At 41.5% G+C, this 21,562-nt stretch overlaps 1 protein-coding gene across 4 annotated transcripts; it reads right to left on the bottom strand.

Annotated features, from left to right (window-relative positions):
- Positions 1-11,349: 11,349 nt before the first annotated feature.
- CLDN12 (claudin 12) lies at positions 11,350-20,978 on the bottom strand. Of its 4 annotated transcripts, none has more exons than XM_074864817.1 (4): positions 20,823-20,978; positions 19,512-19,581; positions 18,050-18,117; positions 11,350-15,383 (listed from the first exon to the last, which is right to left on the bottom strand). In XM_074864817.1, the coding sequence occupies exon 4, from the start codon at positions 15,362-15,364 to the stop codon at positions 14,627-14,629; it is 738 nt and encodes a 245-aa protein (XP_074720918.1). In that variant the 5' UTR covers positions 15,365-15,383; positions 18,050-18,117; positions 19,512-19,581; positions 20,823-20,978; the 3' UTR covers positions 11,350-14,626. The 4 variants fall into 4 exon arrangements, with proteins under 4 accessions (XP_074720918.1, XP_074720927.1, XP_074720911.1 ...); XM_074864826.1 differs by lacking the exon at positions 20,823-20,978 and adding an exon at positions 20,456-20,703; XM_074864810.1 differs by lacking the exon at positions 19,512-19,581.
- Between the last annotated feature and the right edge of the window lie 584 nt (positions 20,979-21,562).

Raw genomic sequence — 21,562 nt, forward strand, 5'->3', positions numbered from 1 at the left:
GCCCCCGGCGGGGGGCGGGGCTGGGGGCGGGGCTCGGGGGCGGGGCTCGGGTTGGCCATAGGAGAGCGTGAGGAGGTGGAGACAACTGTGAAAATTTGGTATGACCTTCCCATTGTAAAAGACTAATGCGTTGTTGGTTTTCCATGGTGACCCGCCTCTTCGGGCCTTACAGAAGTATGTAGCCTCTCTGAAGTGCCAAAGGGTATACAAAACACCCAGACAGGGCTGCAAGGTATGACACAGGAATTAAAGAAACAGACCCCAAACCCTCTGAAGTGGCAGGGTAAGGACACATAGGGAACTTTGGGCACCTCAGTGGCCTTAGACAATTCTGGTTAGGCTCTGAATCGAGTCCTTAATGGCCAGTGAAGTGAGATACCTTGCCATGCTTAGACAGTCAACCTTGCTTTAATTAAATGATGCTACTTTGTTAGCCTCTCTGTGATCATGTTCAGGAATGGGAAGTTTGATGTTGGGCAATCAATAGCTGAAGTACTGGTGTAGGTTTTTTTAGTGCTGAATAACTCTGCTCCAAGTAGGAACCAAACACTCCCTCGAAGTATGGCACTGTTTCAGTCGGCAGTGACTCCAGTTGCTTGTGACCTTCCTTCTCAAACACAGCAGCATTTAGACGACTTTGTCTTGTGTAATGATATCACTGTTATTATTGAAAGTATTGCAATTGGTTTGTAGGCATAGGGAGAGCAGATCTTAGCTGTTCGAGATGCCTTTGCAAATTCACTTGAGCCTTAACAAGGAATAAGATGAATGTTCTTCACAGTATTTGACCTTGCCATCCTATCTAACTTTAGACACCCGATTCACCTTACTGCAGAGATTAATCTCCCTAAGATCCCACACAGTAAGAGATGAGTAGCTCCAGGAAACAGTTCAGAGGGAGTTAGGATAACTGCTAGTAACTCTTGTGACTTCGGCCAGTGTGTAAAATTAAAGGGAACAAACCTGAGTGTTGTTGCTTGGTTCCAAGGCTCTTGGCCCTCAAAGCTGACAGAGTACTATACTGCACCAGGATGGCTTTGTGAGAGATTTGATGGTTTAGAAGGGGCTGATTGGAAGTTGCCCTTACCTTAAATTAAGTTTCAACCTGTGCATTAAAAAGTTATTTACATTTAATTTTGCCTATATCGTCGTGGATTTTTTCCAGCAACACTAGAGTCCCTGCTTCTCAGTCTTCAGGGAGTGTTAGAAAAATAAAGCCAAAGTGTGGGTATAAAGCCGAAGTGTGGGTATATTTGCCATATGGAAACAAAGATGTTTTTACTTGAGCTTAATGTAGGACAATACTGACTCATGACTTCAGCCTTCTTCAGCTGGCTGAATCACAGAATGGTTTGGGTTGGAAGGGACCTGTAAGGTTATCTAGTCCACCCCCCCTGCAATGAGCAGGAACATCTGAAGACCGGGTTTTGCGATGTGGTCAAGTCTATAAATCTTTATGCCCTGAAACACTTCTTTTTTCTCTTGTTTCTGTATTCTTGAGTCACATGGAACGTGCTCTTGGAATAGTAGAGACAGATGAGTGACAAAGACTACCAAAGATAACGAACAGTTTACACAGATAATAGCAATTCAATAGACTATAAATAAGGAGGCATATGACAGACATGTATAAAGTCATGAGTGGCACAGATAAAGTGAACACAGAATGACTGTCTCTTCTAAAACAAGACCTAGAACACATTTATCAAGTAGAAGATTAAAAAAAGAAAATAAAGTGTTTGAAGTCTAGCTAAGCTGTGAAACTCTGTCTTTGGATATTAAGGACACTAAAAGTCTAGATTAGTCCAAAAAGATTGGATTTTTATTCCATGAATATGTCTGTTAACAGTTATTCAATACCAAGATATCACCTCTGGTTCAGAAAGTCCCTAAACCACACTGCCAGAAGCTGTGTGCAATTGCCAAGGAAGATGCCAAGATGCATTATATGATTTCTTCATTCTGACATTACTCCTTAGGTATCTGGCATTGTTGACTGCCATTTTAGGCGAGATACTGAGCTAAAAGTGCCCTTGAAATGACTTTATATAGCTGTTGTCATTATTTGTTTTTTCTCAAAAACTTATATTCCACATAATTTTGATTAAGTGCACCAAATTATGTTTGAGGCAGAGGGGAAGTCCTCTAGCTAATTTTTTATATCTTCATTTTGGATGGTTTTATGTATTCAGTCAAAAATGACTTTTCATAAAGCAACTCAAATTCCAAGCCAGAGTTAGTGATTTTTCCTTGAGTGGCTTCTAGCATGGTTATTCTAAAGGAAGTATCTTTTAGCTGGAGCAAAGGGTAACAGGAAATGGGGGAAAAAGAAGAATTTGCTGAGAGCTCTTCGGAAGTATGGTTACATCCATCTTCTCTGATCTAGCTTTGTTATTCCTTTGGGGGACAAAAACGTTAACATAATTTATGAACAGCTATGGTAATTCTCTCACAATAGCTATACCTACAGTAATGAATCATTTTTTTTCTTGCTTAGGTAACCACTCCCTCCATAGACATAAATTCTTATGAAATGGAGTGTAGAAGACCTGAAAAAGTGATCTACTGAGAAACTGGGTTTCGAACAAGCAGTATGTATTAAGATTACAAACAAAAATAAAATCCCCAAATTTAAACAGATTTTGCTTATTTCTATCATAATTCTATATACATTTCAAATGATAACAAGGATTTTTCTGCCAGCTCTGTAGATTCTGCCTGGGGTTTTGAACAGCATTTCTACTCATGCATTTTCAGCAGCAGCTCTGGCCCCTTTTCCTCATCTCTACTCCTCCCTTGTGATAGAACAGCTGAATGAGCCTGGGTAGCTGAACAAAGAATGGATTGGGCTGACAGAGTATTCTTGTCTTCTTTTTTTTTAGCTGGTTTATTTTTCACTATTACCAGTGCTAACAATCTCAAGGGTGACATATGAGTTACAAAGTCTGTGTGTGTTCAGCTGATTCCCTTAATGACAGTATTACTTCATCACTGTGATTGAGTTTACCCAGCTTACCTGATTACAATATGCGTAAATAATTCAGCTGATAAGTCATGTAAGTGATTAGAATGTCGCTTTTTTTTCTTTGCTGTGTTGGACTTATGGACATGGGCCCTGGTAAAAGGTATTTTACTGCAGCAATACCTTGTTCGAAAAGGTTGTTTTAGTTTGTGGCTGGCTGGAGCATGACTGTATCTTCAGTTTACAATTTGATGTGTACTTAGATCAGTGTACCCAGAAAAAGGAGTCTGTACCTCTCTCTGGATGCCTGTTCTTGGATTCAACAAACACTGTGGTATATGAACAAAAACATTTCTGCAGTCCTACAGCGAACTGATACAGCTGAAAGTTAGTTTTTCAGCTAGATCAGTGATACCCTATCTGGGTCACTGAGCAGGGGACCAAATTCTTGTGCTGGCACAGCAGAGGAGGAATTGTGAGGACATGACTAATATCCCAAGGAAGAAGGAGGACCTCTTTTTTTTTTTTTTCTTTTCTCAGTTGGAGGACCAGCTTAAATGCATGTTGGCTTCATATTAAGGCTTCAGTGAAGTCATGCAAGAAGGTACACGTGAGGTCTAGTTAAAGTGGGGTACTAACTGTGATTAAATACCTACACGGAGCACATCTGCTGAATAAGAATGTGCCCCTTCATGTAGTCATCCTTAAGAGTGTATTCAGATTCTAATAAAATGGCTCTTACAACTATCTTATCAAAATTCAAAGTATTAATAATACTATTTTATAGAGGAAGAGGTGCAGCCACAAGTTCAGGCTATTTCTCAAGGTCAAATAAAGAAAATTAGATCTTCCAGGACAATATCCACCTTCTGTCTTGCAATAACCACCCTTCCATAAATAATCTTCACTGAAACAGAACTCCTAGAGATCCTAATAACTAGAAGTGGTAAGTATCATAAACAGATTAGCTCCAGTCCTGCAAATACACAGATAGCAGATATTTGCAGGGGTTAGAACAATGCAGTATAGAGGGGAAGTGATATACGTTATTTAAGGTTTTGCAATTTTGCTATAAATACAGTGGCCCAATTTCACCTTTCAGGCAAACCCTGAGATTAAACCAGAGATTAAATTGACTGTTAAATGGTTTTAATAAATTCAGACATGATCATCTGAATACTACTGGGATAGTTAGACAGTCTTCTCAATTGATGTGGGCCCTTGCTGTCATGGAAATAAGATTTGCACCCATGGTGATTTTTGGCTTGCAAAGAGGGAGCCTAGGAGAATATACAGGATCACTTCAGTATCTCTGCTAAGGGTGGTGGTAAATAGCAGCTGTTTTTCTTCGGTTTTCATTGCACAACACTCAGGTGACCACACACAATATTTAGGGAGTAAACATACTGTTTGAAGAGTATGTACATAATTACTCAGTTATCTTTTGGCTATATTGAGAGATAAAAATGTTAGTCTCATCAAAAAAGCCATATAGTGAAAATTTTTGCCTTCTGACTTTCACAGCTCATGTTACATGTGAGGTTTTTTTTGAAAAGGAATAGTTGCGAATACCACTGCTATGTGCACTGTTCCGCAGAATGGTTAATAGTACTGACCTGCAGTCAAATTGAATTATAGTCTATTGTTAGGTTTATTGTAATACTACCGTGACCAAAATGACAAACCAAGTGCTTCAAAACTTGTATTTCAGTAAAATCTGGCAATGCATAAACAGCTGTTAACATTTAGGCCTCTCTAATGTCTCAAACAAGGGAGAGCAATGAATTTTCTAATATAACATGTTCTGAGCTGATCACTTCTAGCAGGGCTAACTGATTTATTTTGAAAACCATCAGATTTATCTACACAATAACTAATTGTTAAATGCAGCGTTTCTTGGATAGAAGGGCTGATTTATTTTTTGGCTGAGCAGTGTTGCACAAAAAATGGACAGAGTGTTTGTTTAAGAAAAATGATTGAGGCCTTAGCATAGAGTATTGTTCAGATCTCCCAAACAGGCTGGTTGGTTGCAGTATAGGTGGCGACGGGAGCTGCTGGATCAGATGAGACTCCCCTAACCGCTTCTCTGCTCAGTTCTCACAACCTATCTGGCCCCTGATCCTGTGTGACTATATTAGCACATGCAATATCGATTGCTGTAGATTATTTTTAACTAAAACATCTTACTGTATTAACTATGTGCAAAAAGACTGTCTTGTGTGACCATTTCTGCATCTACAGGAACAGTTTCTACAGATATTTACCAGCATCCTACCTGCATGCAATCTGGTCAGTTCTGCAGTAGGAACCACCAGGAGTGTCTGGAAGGGCCAGATTCCCCACCCAGGATGTTAAATGACACATTTAGGCTTAGAAATTTGCCTTGGCCCAGCAGGAGCTGACTGGGAGGAATCCTCAGCACTATCTGAAATCCCCACCTGAATCCCCACCCCATCTCCCTCAAGAGTTAGATCCTTTGTTGCAGAGGTAGTGAGGAGCTGGGTCTGTCACTTTGTCTTTGCTCAGTTGAGTGTCTCTTCTGTGCACCGACTAGCTGAGGAGTTCATGGACCACCCAGGGAGTTAATGAGTTTAGTGCACTGAGTGTGCACACAGGGACATCCCTAAGACCCAGCTACACTACAATTATCACTGAAGGACAACTTGACTTTCATCCGTATGTCTCACATAAAACTTGAATTCCATAGCTCTTGCCACAGCACCTCTGTAATTGAAAACCGTGCTGAACAGCATTCATCCAGCTGTGAAACAAGATAGGCAACTCGTGATTTCCTGTGGGTTGCCTTCTGTCCTGTGGTTTAACCGGCCATGGGCTTTCCCTGGGAATATGGCTGTACTGCCACATGGATCATGCTGGTTTGCTTTCTGCTGTTTAAAATTGCTGTTGCTCTCTAGAGATATCTGTTTCCAAGATCCTGCTTTTTTTCCCCAGAATGAATTAATGTAATGAGACTTAATTTCATGTTTTGTATTCATCATTGGCTTTGCCTTATTAAATCTCCTCAGTTATAGCTGGGGCAAGAGAGACATTGTAGAGCTACAGTCAATTAGGGTAAACAGGAGAATCACAAAACAGAACAGCCCAATAAAAGAAGGGTACTGTTGCATTCCAGCAATTAGTAACTCCACTTGATGTAAGATATCGGCTTAAAAAACTGACAGAAAATATCTCTTGGCTGCTATTTCCCAGGATTTATCTAACTTTGGAAAGATTTTTTTGTAAAACTGATAAAGTTCAGCTAACAATTTAATGCCAAAGTATGGGAGAAGTATTTACCCACACAGCTGCTCTTATTTAGTCCATTTTCTGAACTGTGAGGGGACGAGATTTTCTCTTGGCATTTCACAATCCAAATCATGCTGGTTCAGTTGGATGCTGGATCTTTTTCTTAATACTGTGTATTTCCTGGCTTGTCAGCACTTCAGCTTTTCTTCCCCCTGCTGCAGACTTGGATTTGGTTCGGAATGCTATATAGCTATGAAAAGACTGCAGCACTGATATCTCATATATATCTCTGTTCTGATTATTTTCAGTATGAAGTGATAATAGAATTTGCTCCTTGAATCAGCTGAAGTAATTCAACAATCCTAATACCAAAACATCTTGCTGTACCTTTGATCTATCTTCCTCTCTCTGTTGCCTTAATTCAGGCTAATTAAGAAATTGTATCTGCATCTAGTTATTTTCCAGAAGTTTTCTGCAATACCAGTTCTACACCACTGCAGAAAAGGAATCCCTTCTATTCTTTCATATACAATATAAAATTCCCATATTTTAAAATAGGAATGTATCATTCCAGCACACGTCCCAGAATTACTTAATCTGGAATCTTGACTGTAGCAAGTACTTGCTCCTTTCAAGAAGTTAAGATACAGAGAAGTTAGTATTGATTGCCGTGTTTCACAATATAAACTCACCTGTATTATCCAAATCAGAGAACTACAGTTTCAGAAAGTAGTATTACAAGTGTTCCAGTAGACACAGCATCCTGCCCAAATCTCCTTGCTTGTGGTATGGATCTGAGATGTGGAGAATTCGGGAGTTTACAAATGTCTGCCTTTACACACTAGACATTTTCAAAACAACTCTGATCAAATCCTTGTTTTGACTTACAGATCATTTCTTTCTAGACAATGGGTGACATATTTGTTTATGACTGGTTTATATGCCTAAGGGGGATTTTCAGTTTATACCTGATGAGCAAATTTCTGGTGTTTTTCTCCATGCCTGTGCCAATGGAAAAGGAAGTCCTGCCTTCTGCTACATTCTCCTTTCTTATGTTCAGTCACCGTTATGCACTTATCCATCAAGAGACACAATATGTGTGGTGGTTGGACACAAACAATATTTTCAAGAAATATAATTACGTCAAGTCATATAGGGAACTTTAAGAGCTCAAGAAAACAAATGAATAGCTTTCAGCCATTAGGAACTTGTGTTTATTCCTGTTAGAAGACGTGACAGCTGGGCACAGAAATAAACCAAAGGAAATGTGTTAAATTACTACAGTAGAAGATTATCAATAACAAAATGAAATTAAAACATTTTAAAAATAGCTGTGAGAAAAAATAATTTCCAGAACCGACCTGGGAAGCATGATTAATTTTAGTTTGCTAATTTACAATAGTATTCAAGCAAATCCAGTGGTAGGCTGCATTATCTATGATAGACCATACAGAAGCTTCTACAGACCCTCATGACATCTCCGGCACCCTGCAAAAATAAGGAGGTGTCACCTGAGACATTGTCTTGTAAAGCTGCCTACTGGAGGGCTGCTGTGGAAATCTGGACCCAGAGAACTGACCTGCCCACACTAGGAAAGCAGGGAGAAGAGCCTAGAATTCTTTTGGGAATGGGGCTGCCCACAAAACAAAGACAGCTATGATGCATAGAAAGGGTCTTAGATGAGAAGGACAATTTTTTAGGGATAGAAACTGTTGAAAGGAACCTTTCTTCTCAAGAAACAGTAATTTACTTAGCTGACTTAGAGTCAAACTCAAAAGCTGCAGGGTTTTTTGCACTTCAGTATGCATACATAAGCAGCTCAGAGGCGTATTTCATCAAATGATGTTGTTTTCATGTTATCTATCTAATAAGATCTTTTTGAGTTCTCTTCCTGAGTGTTTGAATCTTACCATGAGCAGTGAAATCTAGTCCAAGCAAATTCTGTTCTGCCCAGTGTTCAAAATCTCCCTCTTACAGGAGCTCTAAGCAGATTAATGCTGAGAGCCTGAGAGAATTATAGCTCTCAAGTGACTTCTCAAGTGAGGCAGACAGGCATCAGCTGCTAAGATTAGTGGTTCTCAAGGTTCTTATAACTCCTTGGCTAATTAAGGGGCAGCCACATGGCGTTTTAAAGTGTACATGCAAACTAACTGGAACTGTTGTACCATAATGAAGATGAACTCTGTAACCCAGCAGCAGCTGACCAAAGAACTGCTGAAAACTCCACCAGCACCTCGGTATTCACTAAGCTGCAATGCCAGAAACCTCATGTGTTGTGGCTGCCTATGTGCCACCAGGCTTGCAGAGCCAGCTCTTTCCTAGTTGTTAAGCTGACTCTCCGAATTATTTGCAAAGGAAATATCCTCACCTCTGTGGTTGTGGAGGTCAACAGCATTTGGTCAGAGTTGTAGATGACAAGTCAGATCTGAAGGTGCCTGCACTACAAGCCCAAGAAAGAACAGAAAGGTGAATATTTTATTTTGATGACTGGGCCTGTATTCTCAAAACCTTCTCTGGGAGGTGCATAATAGAATCAAGCAGAAGAGGCAGCCTCAGAAGGCACCAAAATTTGTGCAGTCTGATCTATCTGCAGCTGTACTGCAAAAAAAATGCCCTCCCATTCAGCCTATTTTGTGAGAACGTAATTCCTTGTCAGTCACTTCCCGAGGTGATACTTTTGCCAGGAAATTCAACTTGTCTATAGAACACCTTAGCACAGCAGAAGAAAGAACCTGAGCATTTTATTGTTGCTGACTTGATTAGAGAGTCAAACAGTGCAATAATAGTCATCCATGATGCTGAGTCTTCAAACAGAGATAACACTACACCATTCGGACCTCACATATAAGCTAATGCAAATATCTTAATATCTGACACCATTTATTTAAAAATTAGCCCTTTTTCTTACTAATATCATTATCAGTTGAGATTGTCTTAAGACATACATAGTTTAAAGCAGTGTATTCTTCAAACTCAATAAAAAAGTCCAATCTTTTTTATGCTTCATTACCTTTTTTCCTTGCCATACCTTCTTTTTCTAACTGAATTAGGATGAAATGAAACAAGCTTTGAAATGTTTTGAAACGTTATTTTTTGCCTCACTAATAAATGTTTAATGTTTTTATTGAAATGCAGCATTTTCAACAAGTTCTACAATTAATAAACACAACACACCTTAAAAAAAAATCAAATTAGCACAGTCTTTCTTATGTAAATTGATCATTAAGTGAGAAAACAAAGGTCTCAAAGCAAGGCTTGATGAAGAATCAACCTAAGGCTGCCATATTGCCCTTCTACATCCACTCACATATCCCCACTGCCTCCTTTGTGTTGGCAGTAGAGCTCGTGACTGGGAGACAGACCAGATTAGCTGCCTGGGAGGCTGAAAACTAAATAAGCAGAAAAGATAAATAGCAAAAGGAGCAAGAAGATGGGATTTCATCTTCTGGTAGCAGACAACATTTACATCTGCTCAAGTTCATCAAAAAAATCACATGCTGAAGCCTTGGTGAAGCAATAGTAGGTCAGAACATGTCTGCAGTATGTTAAAGATACATCCAGGGCCTGTTTTAGGAAACAACTTATTTTTGACCTAACTGCTAGTATTTATTTAAACTCCAATATGAATTTGTAAATGATCTTGCATATTTGTTTATGACTATGTTGTGGCTTTGGGAAGAAAACTGGTGCAGCATCAATGGTTATAGACCCTCCAATTGGTGGAAGTGCTGTAATACGGGGTAGTGAGACTACAGAGAGAGTGGAGAGTGCCAAGCTTTGGTGCTAAAATGTCACCACAGCTTCTGACATGGCAGGTAGCTAGGAAGTGGTGCTCAGCCCTTGGGTCAACATCTGTGGTTCCCAAGGACATGTACTGCTTGGGCACTACTCATACGCTGTGTTTTCAAAGTTTTGTTTATCATATTCTGGGAGTCTGGTGCTAAGTGAAGCTTATTCAAATACTTAAAACTTTAACTACATAATTTTCTTTTGTTAGAACAGAAACTAGGACAACCACCCTGCTCTTGAAGTCCAGCTTTCTGGTCTCTCTCCTAAAAACAGCTTTAACCACTCATACCCTCCAGCTCACCTCAATTTCTACTGCCCTGCACTCAGCCTTTACGTCTCCTTGCAACTGCTACACCCAAAAGACAAAGCCCCCATCCCTAGCTGCCTAATACCTGAATGAACAAATTGACTGTTTGGAACACAGATAAAAGTGGTTTTGAAATCAGAAAACACCCTCTTACCCTTTGATGAGGCCTCTGTGTGTTCAGCTTGAGGAATGCCAATGCAGCAGTGGAACAAAAAATGTACAGAAAAGCTTATGCTGCTTCTAAGGTATGTTACCTGCCCACTCAGTAGATGCACGAAGGGATAAGTAACACTACATACCTACTGAACCACATATGTGAACTCAATTCCTGTGAAATAAAACAGGAAAATCTGCCAAGAGATTTGTTTTCAGTGATAACAAATATGTGGGTTAGTTTTTTAGGAATTTTAATATGAAAAAGATGAGGCGCTCCCATGTTTCAGGACAAATTGAGTTCTCTGCAGTATTGATGTCAACATCCAACTATCCCCTAGGTTTATACCAGGTCTTGGAGACAGGAAGCCTGTCTGAAAGTTGACAGCAAAGGAGGAAATGAACCCACAGAAGCAGAGAAGATAAAATAATTTTTCCACCCCCTCAAGTGAGTTGTAGTGCTAGCAACAAGTGCTTTATACTGTGCATACTCCATGAGAATTCTTCTCATATAAACACTACTTTCCCAGATTAAAAAAAAAAAAAAGTACTAGAACACCAGTTTAGAATACTAGAAATCTACAGAGGAATTACCAGCAAGTCTCATTATATTCTGCATAAATAATCCAAGTTTTGTGAGCTTGCACTACGGCATCAGCATTTCTAACGTACAAAGGGTTTGTATTTTGCCCCCTAACAATGGCGAAAGGCTCGGTGCTGAGTCGCTGTAACACTGCTGAGCTGCAGTTGCCAGGAGCGGCACACAACAGAAACAAAGCATCACTAACAGTTACTGTCGTTCTGGACGGTCACAAGTCTCTGGGATGTCCAACGACTTTCACACGTTAAGGCAGTCGCTTATTTTCCACAAAATTAATCAAAATAAACTGCATTCGTATGAGAACATTTTATTAAAAATACGTATCTTCCATTTCACATAAAAAGAACCAACACTTTAATTAAACACAATTTAAGAAGTTGGACAGGAATTACTTGAAAAAAAATACAGATTCCCATAATCCCAGAGCACCCAACCTTTGACTGCATGAGCCACAAATTAAAATTTTCCTGTATTCAAGCCCCAGAGTGCCTGTCCTGTACACAGCAAAGTGCCCAGGAAGGAGCCGCTGGTCAGAGGCAGAGATGCCAACCGCTCCACGGCGGCTGTTCCCTGGCAGATACATGTGTTCTTCTCCCCAAATCCAGGGAGGCCTGTCACTACCCAGCCCCACTGCTGGGCACGATGGTAACCTTAGCACGAGAAATGCTGGAGTGGCACTGGGCTCAAGTGTCACAGGTTGGCCACCTCTTTCTGTAAAGAAGGAGAAATACAGCACAGCACTTGCAGTTAATTTCACTTAGGATCCAGCAGAAACTCACATTGACAGCACTGATGAAAGAAACCCAGCCGTGCTTCAGTGATACAACATGACGCAACAGTCTTTTTGATAAAGATGACCTTAACTGAAACCTACGCCGGAATCCACTAGCTTTTGGATCCCCACTTGTCGTAACACAGATCCATCTCAGTCTTCTGCAAAGACACAATTTTCAAAGCAACAAGTTATCAGCTTAGGCAGCAGCAAATACCAATTAGAAGTTTAGTGCATAAAAATCAAAGTCAGAATACAGAAGAGCTGTCAGAGACATCTACTATTTAAAGTGTACAGAACAAAACACTGGCTGCATTTACTCTTTTGTAGAAAACATCACTTTGCCACGCTGCCTTTCTTGCTCTGGAGATGCTGAAGATTCAGCTCCTTTTAAAGTCACTGAGAGATGTATTCATCATCACTCCAAAATCATCAAAATGCTTTGTAAATTCAGGCTCAAAAAGCATACCAGATGCTGACTGTAAACTAACATTTACTGGCCAACTCATAACTTAAGCAAGGCACAACGAAGAAGAGACACTGGAGTGATGGGGAAGCAAGATGACGTGAAATCACAAACCAGTGGTCCCTTTGCTTTGACCTGACAAAGCATCTAAGGATGTGGGCAGCTGAAACAGCAACAGTATCCGAGGTTGGACAACCAGAGTAACCATAAAGTAAGGGTCAATTTTGAATTAAAAAACAGCTGGCCTGCATGTCTTTATACGTGTTCTAATCCCATACAAGTCATGATCTGATTGAAAGAAAAAAAAAAAGATATTTCATCTAACATCATACCTTGTAAACCTAAGAGGGTACTAAATTCATTTAACTTTAGAAGCCTATCTCCTTAAGTATCCTTTATCACCTACCGTGTTAATCCTTCAACTGCAATTTAGTCAAGCACTCTGTCTGAAAGGCCTGTCACTTTATGGACTGTGCTGGGAATTTATGACAGAGATCAGCTTCCTCACTCAGTCCACTGAAGTCCAAGGTCTATCAGTTAAAACTCAATGATTCCTCTTAATATACTCTTATTGTGCAGATTGTAACAGAACAAGATTTGCCCAGCACAGCATTTGTTCCCTTTTCTAATACATGGAGAAGGAAATGAATTGACTTTCAGGACCTCAGCTGAGTTTGCAGAACTGGAATTAAAGAACTCTATTTGATTTTTCAGCAAAGCAAATTTGTTCTGGGATTAATGGAACACAAATATCCACTAAGCTCCAGAATGCCACCAATCAAAATAACTTTCCTTACTGGAATGACATCTTAAAACACAAGATCCGTTTGCCAAAATCTGAGCAAATCAAATACTTGCCTTAATTTTAACACTCTTCAACTCACTGTCATCAAATTTCCAAGTAATTGCAAAGCCCATATTGAAAAGCTTCGACCCTTACAGCTGACCTGCTCTGCATTTTAGAAGGAAAAAAATTATTTAAAGACATCCCAGGTTGAGAATTTATAATCCCTCTTCATCCCTGTAGAGCTACAAGGTGAAGCTCATGAGTTATTCAAAACCCCATCTTACAGAAAACAGGAATAGGAAACTTTTTCCAGCTGTGAGGTGGCAGCATAGGAAATAACTGGATTTTAAAATAGCTCAACTTGAAAGGTGTTGAAGAACAAGGCTGAAAAGATTACGTCTTAATCAGTAATTAAATAAGCTACAGCATGAATAGTCCAACAACCATAAAGATCAACTCTGAAAAATACACAAGCTCATTGATACCTGTATATACATTAAGAAAAAACACAACAAAACCAATCTAGACTTAAAAAAAATCTCTCCCCAGGGTTATAATCCCCTTCCTAGAGAGATGTTGTTATAGCTTGTGTACAGTGTTCCAAAAGAGTCTTTCACAGCCTTCAGAATTTTTCATGGTTTTCCTAATCTATTTTGCATTGAGTGACGCTTCTCTCCAGAACTGAGTAACACTTTAAAGCCTACCTGAAAATCCATCTTTAACATGGCCTTCAAATAAAATATTCACGTTTCTAAACAGAATTTTAAAATAAAGTGGGTTTTGTTTTAATCACAAAATAGATCTAGTGAATTTGCTAACTTACTAAAAAACAGACTAGAAGTAAAATTCACAAAAAAGTTTCTAGCCTCCAGTAATTCACAAAATGCTATTACGGTACAGAAGAACATTATTAGTTAAATCAGTTTTATTTCTTCTGATAGCTACTTTGAAAATAAAGGGTAATTTGACACTAATTCTATTATAGAAGTTCACAAGGGGGTAGCTTTTTGTGTGTGCAGTAGAATACAAAGAACAGTGCCGAAGAACTGAATTGGTCTGCCAAATACCCTTTTCAGACATCGCACCTTAAAACATACACGTCTAGATGAACAAGAAACTCAGTGAAGCCCCTGCACCCAGGTCCACCACCAGCATGTGGATAATGCACGGGTGCAAGAGTCCACCTATGTAGCTCTTACAATGGGATCAGAATCTAATAATAGCTTATCAAATACCAAAGGGGTTCAACCCCGCTTTGATCTCGGTATGCGGAAGGATGAACAGATACTATTGCTAGTGTACTGTCCCAGCATTAGCAGCAATTTTGTCTGTAGTGAGCTCAGAGTTAAAGAAAGAAGTTGGTCAGGAAGTAACACTCAAGAACAGCAACGGACTTGCTGAACTCGGGTCTCCATTGCTTTGCACCTCGGGCAACTTGACCTTACAAATGATTATGCTCAGTGCAAGGCAGCAGAGAGAATCAAGCCTGCAGTTTTCATGGTTTGAATGAGCACAACAACTTGGCTTCCAAGACTCTGCCTTCTTAAGATGCATGTGTCACAACAGGAATATCAATTTCTATGGCCGAGAGGCGAGAGCGTGCAGAATATGGCTGAGAGGCATAGCTGTGCATGCTAGGGGCATGCGAGTAGAGGGGCTGCCAGAAAGGAGAAGGGAGGCTTTTACATGCGCAGTACCACAGAAACAGCAGAACGGAAGTGAAGAACAGCCCACCAGCACTGGCAATGGCAATAAATACAGAGATGTCAAAGCTAAAGACAGGCTCATACTTCCTGTTCAGATAATTGTTATAAAAAATGACCCAGATCGACGGAGTGAGACAAATGGCACACGCAAGCAGGAACAAGAGGCCAGCCACGAGATGGCAGCCCGCACTGTTTACAAGGCATTTGGCCAATTTGATGTTTGGCACGGTCGATACAAAGGCTGTGTTACACATGCCAATCAAGCAGAGAAACAGAGCTGAGACAGCCGTTAACATACTCAGTGGAAGGGCAAACTGAAGAACACGTAAATCCAGTTGATCGACAGCAGTGTACCACTGTGGGTCATATATCACACAGTCTCTGCTCCCATCAAAACGAGCGCACTTAATCCAGAGTCCAGTGTAAACGGTCACATTCCTCTCATTCTTGTTGAACGTGTACAGTCTCATTTGCCTCCAGTTTGGAAGCAGAACTGCTGCAAGGAGTCCAGCTACTGAGGCTGTTCCACTGAGGAAGGCCAGTACTGTTGCTGCGTGAACATCCCGGCAGCCCATGCTTACCCACAGTTGTTTCCTGCAATTAAAAAGAAAAATTAAAAATTTAAAAACCTGTAGGTGCAAGTTTAGGGGCACAGGACTGACTACAGTTGACCTGTGCCAGGTTAAACTTGTGTGGCAGCTGGTAGGCAGTAACTCTCTGGCACTTGCTTTGCCTTACACACTTAAGCAGAGGGAACGCTACCAAGTTCAAGCTTTAATGGAACCTCAGATTATTTCACAGACTGTTATGATGGCTCAGTTGACAGACTGCTAAATTCAGTGTGTTCAAGATCAAAAAGGAGCACTTCAACATGCGATTCTACACAGACTTTCAGCTTGTGTCACTGCACAGACTTTTAGACAGTCTGGGTGGAGAAGGTGAATCACTGAGTCGTTATGACTTAAGAAGTTCACCTCTCCCTCAAGTGGTAGCTGCCTCTCTTTAGCCCAGATGTAATATCAGAGTGTGTGTTCAGTCCTGCCACGCTGCCACCTGAGTAAAAGGGAACTGCTTAAAACCTTCATCACTAGACCGGACAAGGAATGCATACATAGGCAGCTACACACATTTTACTTAGCCCAAACCTTTGATGAGAGCCACAAGCTGGCAGAGAAGGCTCTGTTGAGTAATTTACTATGATTTTATTAAAAGCAATTAACAGTTTTTCCACGCTACTTCTGCCTTTCAAAACCAGCTGTCTGAGCACACGAACAATTCCAGAAAGCAAATGGCTTTTCAGCTTTCACATTTTCCTCTCCAGACAAAGCGTTAAAGAATACTGCTTCTTTTTCAGTATAACCATTGTCTGTGTCCCTAGTATAGCCGCTCACCTGCAGAGATCCTGGGAAACAGTCTCAGTGATGGGTCTTTTAAAAAAAAAAAAAAAATACTTAAAAAGACTCAATTTGACTAATCCCATCTCTGGGTGCTCAAGATACTTTAAAGAGGCCCAATACATAATAGGCACTGAGCATCCACCCCAGAGTGTACTTGAAGCAGGACACTAAAAATTATAGTACCTAAAAACGAGCAGAAACTTTGAAAAATCTGAGCCATTAAGTCATGAACTCCTACAGAAATTTCTTCCAAATCATTATACTGTATTGTGCTGATTTGTCTAAATCAGAAAACAACTCTTTGGGTACCAGAATTTCTATCTAATGCATATACAAATAACTGAGTATCTGTATCTCAGAAAGGTTACAGACATGGTTGCAAGCAAAGAGGAAATCAGACCCAATCCCTCACTATCCTTTCACACCTGCAAACACCATATGCCCAGGGAACTTTTCAGATAAGGAATTTCCATGTATACAGGAAGCAGACTATGAGCATTATCAAGCTATACATCTAGTCAGCGTTTTACCGATTTATAGACAAATAAATAAAGCCCAAATTGTTCTGTAAGAAAGCATTAGGCATTTATTTACTTTTTACACCATCTAACCCTGAAGGACTGCAATGGTATGTGGGTAACATTTGACTGCTGATCATACTCTTTTAGAGAAGCACTGCTGAAAAGAAATAATGACAACCACATTTATGCTACAAATGCACCTTATTCATCAAAAAGATGGCATTATATTTCTGCTAAGAATAGCTGAGCGTGGGCAAGCTACTGTTCTCATGGCAGTAACCTTTTGAGATAGCGGGTCATTAATAGGATACCTCCCAGGTAGAGGAACTCAAGACTTACTTCCATCATAACTGATTTAATATTACACTTAACCTCAGCTTCAGTAAGGTCAATGCAACCAGCTTGCAAGGAAATGGAACTATAATAAATGAGCTTGAGGGGTAAATCTAATATAGCATCAAATTTTGTTCTCCTCAAGCTGGATACTTTTGCTCTTTCATTAAGAGCTTGCCTTTGCCAGGATAAACCTTCCATGTAGGCAGGGCATACTCTGAGACGGAGCTCTACCAGGAGCAGCTGGAATAAGCACAAGACTGACTGTTTTCAGAAGTCCACTGTTTCTGCAAATTCATTTGCAATAGTAGATGATGAAAATCTGGTCAGAGTTAATGTAGTATGAGCAAGATGTGATGTGAGGTTCACCCATATTCTCTAATACAAAAGGATAAAAGAAAAAAAGAAAAGGGTATTTTCTTTCCTTCTACATTATCAGAGTATAGTTATGGCAAGGACTACGCAGCCAGGACTTAGGACAGCATACAAAAATTTGTATTTTTCTATTACCTCTGCTGTACCAGTTACATAGACAGAAGACTCTAGTTCATCTTATGGTTGCCAGGTGTGTTTAGGCCAGCATGTACCCCTTGTTTTTGCTGGCCATTCCTGGTAGATACACCAAGAGAGGGGGGTGTTTGGTTGGGGGTTTTTTTGGTGTTGTTTTTTTGAGGTTGTTTGCTTTGGGGCTGTTTTAGGGTTTTTTTGATTGGTGGTGGTATTTGGTTTCGGGAGGTTTTTTGTTTGCCTTTTTTTTTTAAATAATGAAAGAGTCCATGGTGCTTCTCTTGGGGTAGGAAGGGAAAGACATAGAAAATAGCTAATTTTCCTATTAGAGGGTATCAAGGAAAAGTAAATTTGCAGGTAAGATATCCAGGATCCCCCATCAGGGGAAACTTGTCCCATCTTACAGCTTTATAGCTGTAATTACAGCTTCAGTTACAATTCCCTGATTAAGACAGTAACAAAACAGACGTTGTCTTAATTAAGATGGATCCAGCGTACTTACCAGCGGTGTGTTCGAATCAAATGAAACCTTAGCAACTTTTAGAAGTAGGAAAAAAGGTGTTACCAGATCTAGAAAACAGAACAAGGAGAGAGTCAACATCACATTTGTTTCATCCAATTCCAGCAACAGTGTTTACATTGTAATTCAGAAATAAGGAATCTCAGATAACGTTTACGTTAGACCAACTCTATCACCTTTCTACAATTTCCTCTTATTTAAAAAACAAAACTCAAGCTACTTTTTTTCTTTGCCCAGGATTTTTCCTGAGAGCATGTTCTCTTTCTCTCTACTCATCTCTGTCTTCATGCAACAGATAAAAACCTCTGTTTCTTATGGGTGTTCCAGGACACGGGGACGTTCATATCCTGAATTTTATGTTTTCAGAAAAAACCCAAAACATATAAAGCCATATAAAATTATTATTTTAGATATGAGGTTCCAGGCTGCGCTTAAACAGCAGGGAGGAAGGGGTGCAATGATTTTTTTAATTTCAGAGAACAAAACACAGACCCTAAAGTGTTTATGTACTCGTGGTTCTCTCTTCCTTCCTGGATTCTACACAAAGGTTTGAAGGAAAAGGAAGAAAGGCAGGAAGTACTGGTGATGCCTTTTCAACAGCTGCCCAGCTTTTCCAGAGGAAGAGAAAGGATCCTCACGTGGACCATCTTTACACTCACATCCGGGATCCACACCACTGAGCCCCAAGAGCAAAGCTGCAGGTCATAATAGGAAAATCGCTTCTCTACCGGACAGCATCAGACCTACAAGCATGTCACTATGTGACTGGAAGAGCTACAACCTGAAGGTGAATTTGCTGTACTAACATGTAAGAGGACATAAAGTTTATTCTAAATGACCTATATTAAAACCTGAAATAATAAGACATTTATACATGCATAGTGTCCTGGGGTGCAACATGAAAGAAATTCTTCTATCAAACCATCTAGGCAAGAGAGAGACCTTACAGCACACACTCGTGCAACCCAAATGTTTCATGAAAGGAGAAGATGAATTTCCAAGTGTGGAGTCCTCCAATATGAATCCTACTGCATGTAAGACACGGAAATGCAGACACAGCCAAATCAAGCATCCCACTGGATTTCCACTGCCAGGTTAATCAACCAAGACTGCTATGAGTAAATGCAGCAGTTTGGGCAAACTAACTATGCAGGGCTGCAGAGGTCAGCATCAACACATTCAACTGCATTCAGAGAAGTAGCAGCTCTTTTTTTTGTTGTCTTTGAGTTTGGATCTCAAAAAAGAAAAGTATTATTGCACAGCTTGGAGCAGCTGTTTTTATTCACTAACATTTCTGAGCAATTTTCAAGCTTTCTGTGTGTTTAGTAGCAACCTAAGCCAAGATAAACATACACATCTCTCTCTGCAGGTTCACACCCCAAAATACCAGCCAGTGCTCAGTAACAACCATAATTAAGTAGAAAATTAGTATTGGGAAACAAACCTGTCATAAAGGGAGCTGTGCCCAGCCCAGGAGTCCCTCTCATTAAATGGTGAAAATCTGTGGTCACCAGCTGTTGTAATAAACAGATACAGAGCAGGTATGGAACATTCTACAATATCCAGCTTAGAAAGCCCTCTATTTTTGCAGACATGAAGTTTCTTTTCTCTTCCTCTAGCTGTTTAGTCCATCTGATATTATTCTCTGTCACTGGTGGTGTTTAACAACTAGGGACCTCAGCCATTTCTGAGCTGGCTGTCCAAGGGAAGCAGTCCCAGCACTTTGGCCAGGACAGGTGAAACCCTGTCTTTCCTTAGATTCTAGACTCGAGCTTTTTACACCCCAAGTATTTTACAGCTGTAATACTCAAGGCTCTTCTAGCTGATCCACAAAAGTTACCAGTCCTAATACCACTTCAGGGACAGATTTCACCATGGCTCATATTCTAAAGATCCATGTTGCTGCAACAAGAGATGCTGGCCAAATTGGTTAAAAACTGTTAAATCATTAACTGCCCACGAGCTAAAAAAATGAAGCAAAGAAGAAAAAAAAAAAAAAAGGCATTTATTAAAGACATAATTCAGTGATGAGTAAAGCCAGCTCTGTTCCCTTGCATGGCCTTGAGAAGACCACAGTCTGGGAACCACTGCTGTTCTGTAAAGCCCTGCAGGAGGGAGGCCACAGTAAGTGCAATTTATAAACAAATGCATTTTGTAACTAACCACAACAGTATTACATTTAAAAAAATTATTATGAGTTTTGGATAACTGACTACCAGAAACTGGAGACCCAACAGCTATCCGGCTTCAAGATAACTGGAGGTAACCGATACAGAACCACTAGCACCAGTCAATTTCTTTCCTTCTAGAAATCAGTCACGCAGTTCCAAAGTCTATTAAAATTAAATCCAGATGTACAGGATTATAATTAACATTCCTAGCTAATACCTTAGGACTTGCACGAAAAACTCGTAGCACGGGTAATTATTTTCCCGACCGATCTGGAAAAGGCAGATGACGCAGAGCCGCGGCTGAGGCGGACAACACACGCTCCCCCCCAGGCGCTCGCAGCCGCCGGCCGCACCCCCGCCACAGGCCGAGCGCTGCCGGTACCGGCTCGCAGGAGCCAGACTTGCAGGGGCAAACCGGGCAGGGCCGCAGACACCATCCCCCCGGCCTAGCGTGGCTAACGGCGGCGGGCGGAGCAGGCAGCCCCCGCGCACCGCCCCCTCAGCGCCGGGCCGGGCCGGCAGCTCCCCGCGGGCGCCGTTAAGAGGGAACCGGAGCCGCGTCCACCCCCGCTCCCGCCGCTCACCTCGCTGTCAGGGCGCGGGGGCGCACAGGGAAGGCACCATCGCCGCCGCGCTCCCCGGCCTCCGCCCGCTGGAGCGGCCTCGCTGCTCAGCGGCTCCGCGCCGGGGCGCCAGGAGGGTTGTGGGGCTGCGCTCCAGCCCGCCCCGCGCACTACGGCTCCCGGCGGCCCCCGCGGCGCCCCCGCGGGGCGGAGCTCGCGCGAGGGCCGGAGGGCGGGGCCGGGCCGCAGCCGGCGCTCGCGCGGAGGGGCGGCCTCACCCCCCGGCCCCGGTTTCTTCGGAGGAGCCCCGCGGCTGGCGGGCGGCCCCCCCCCGCTGGCAACATGGACGGTGTCGAACACATCCTCAACTATGTCAGGCGCTGGATTAAAGTCAGAGGAACCGGCAGCTACTGCCCAAAGCAGCCGTTCGCCAGGAAAGGGGCTGGGCAGCGGTCGGGCGGGCCGCAGTAGAGGGGGAGGGACTCCTTTTCAATCTTTCTTTTTTTCCTTTCGCTTTTTAAACGGTCTTTACCTTAACCCACAAGTCATCTCACATCTTCTCTTGCGATGCTTCCGTTTTGGTGAGCGGCCGAGCAGCTGTCCGGGTGCTTTGCTGCTGGCCTGGGCCAACACCCTGAGAAGTGAAAGGCCAGTCCTAGTCCCACAGGCTACAGCTCGTCAGACAAGGCTCAGTGTTGCCCTTATTCATCATCCATTTGTCACTCTCTGCACACAGCTGAAATAAGAGCCAGCTTGGTTTT

Source organism: Strix uralensis, chromosome 1, assembly GCF_047716275.1.
Source record: "Strix uralensis isolate ZFMK-TIS-50842 chromosome 1, bStrUra1, whole genome shotgun sequence".
NCBI lineage: Eukaryota > Metazoa > Chordata > Aves > Strigiformes > Strigidae > Strix > Strix uralensis.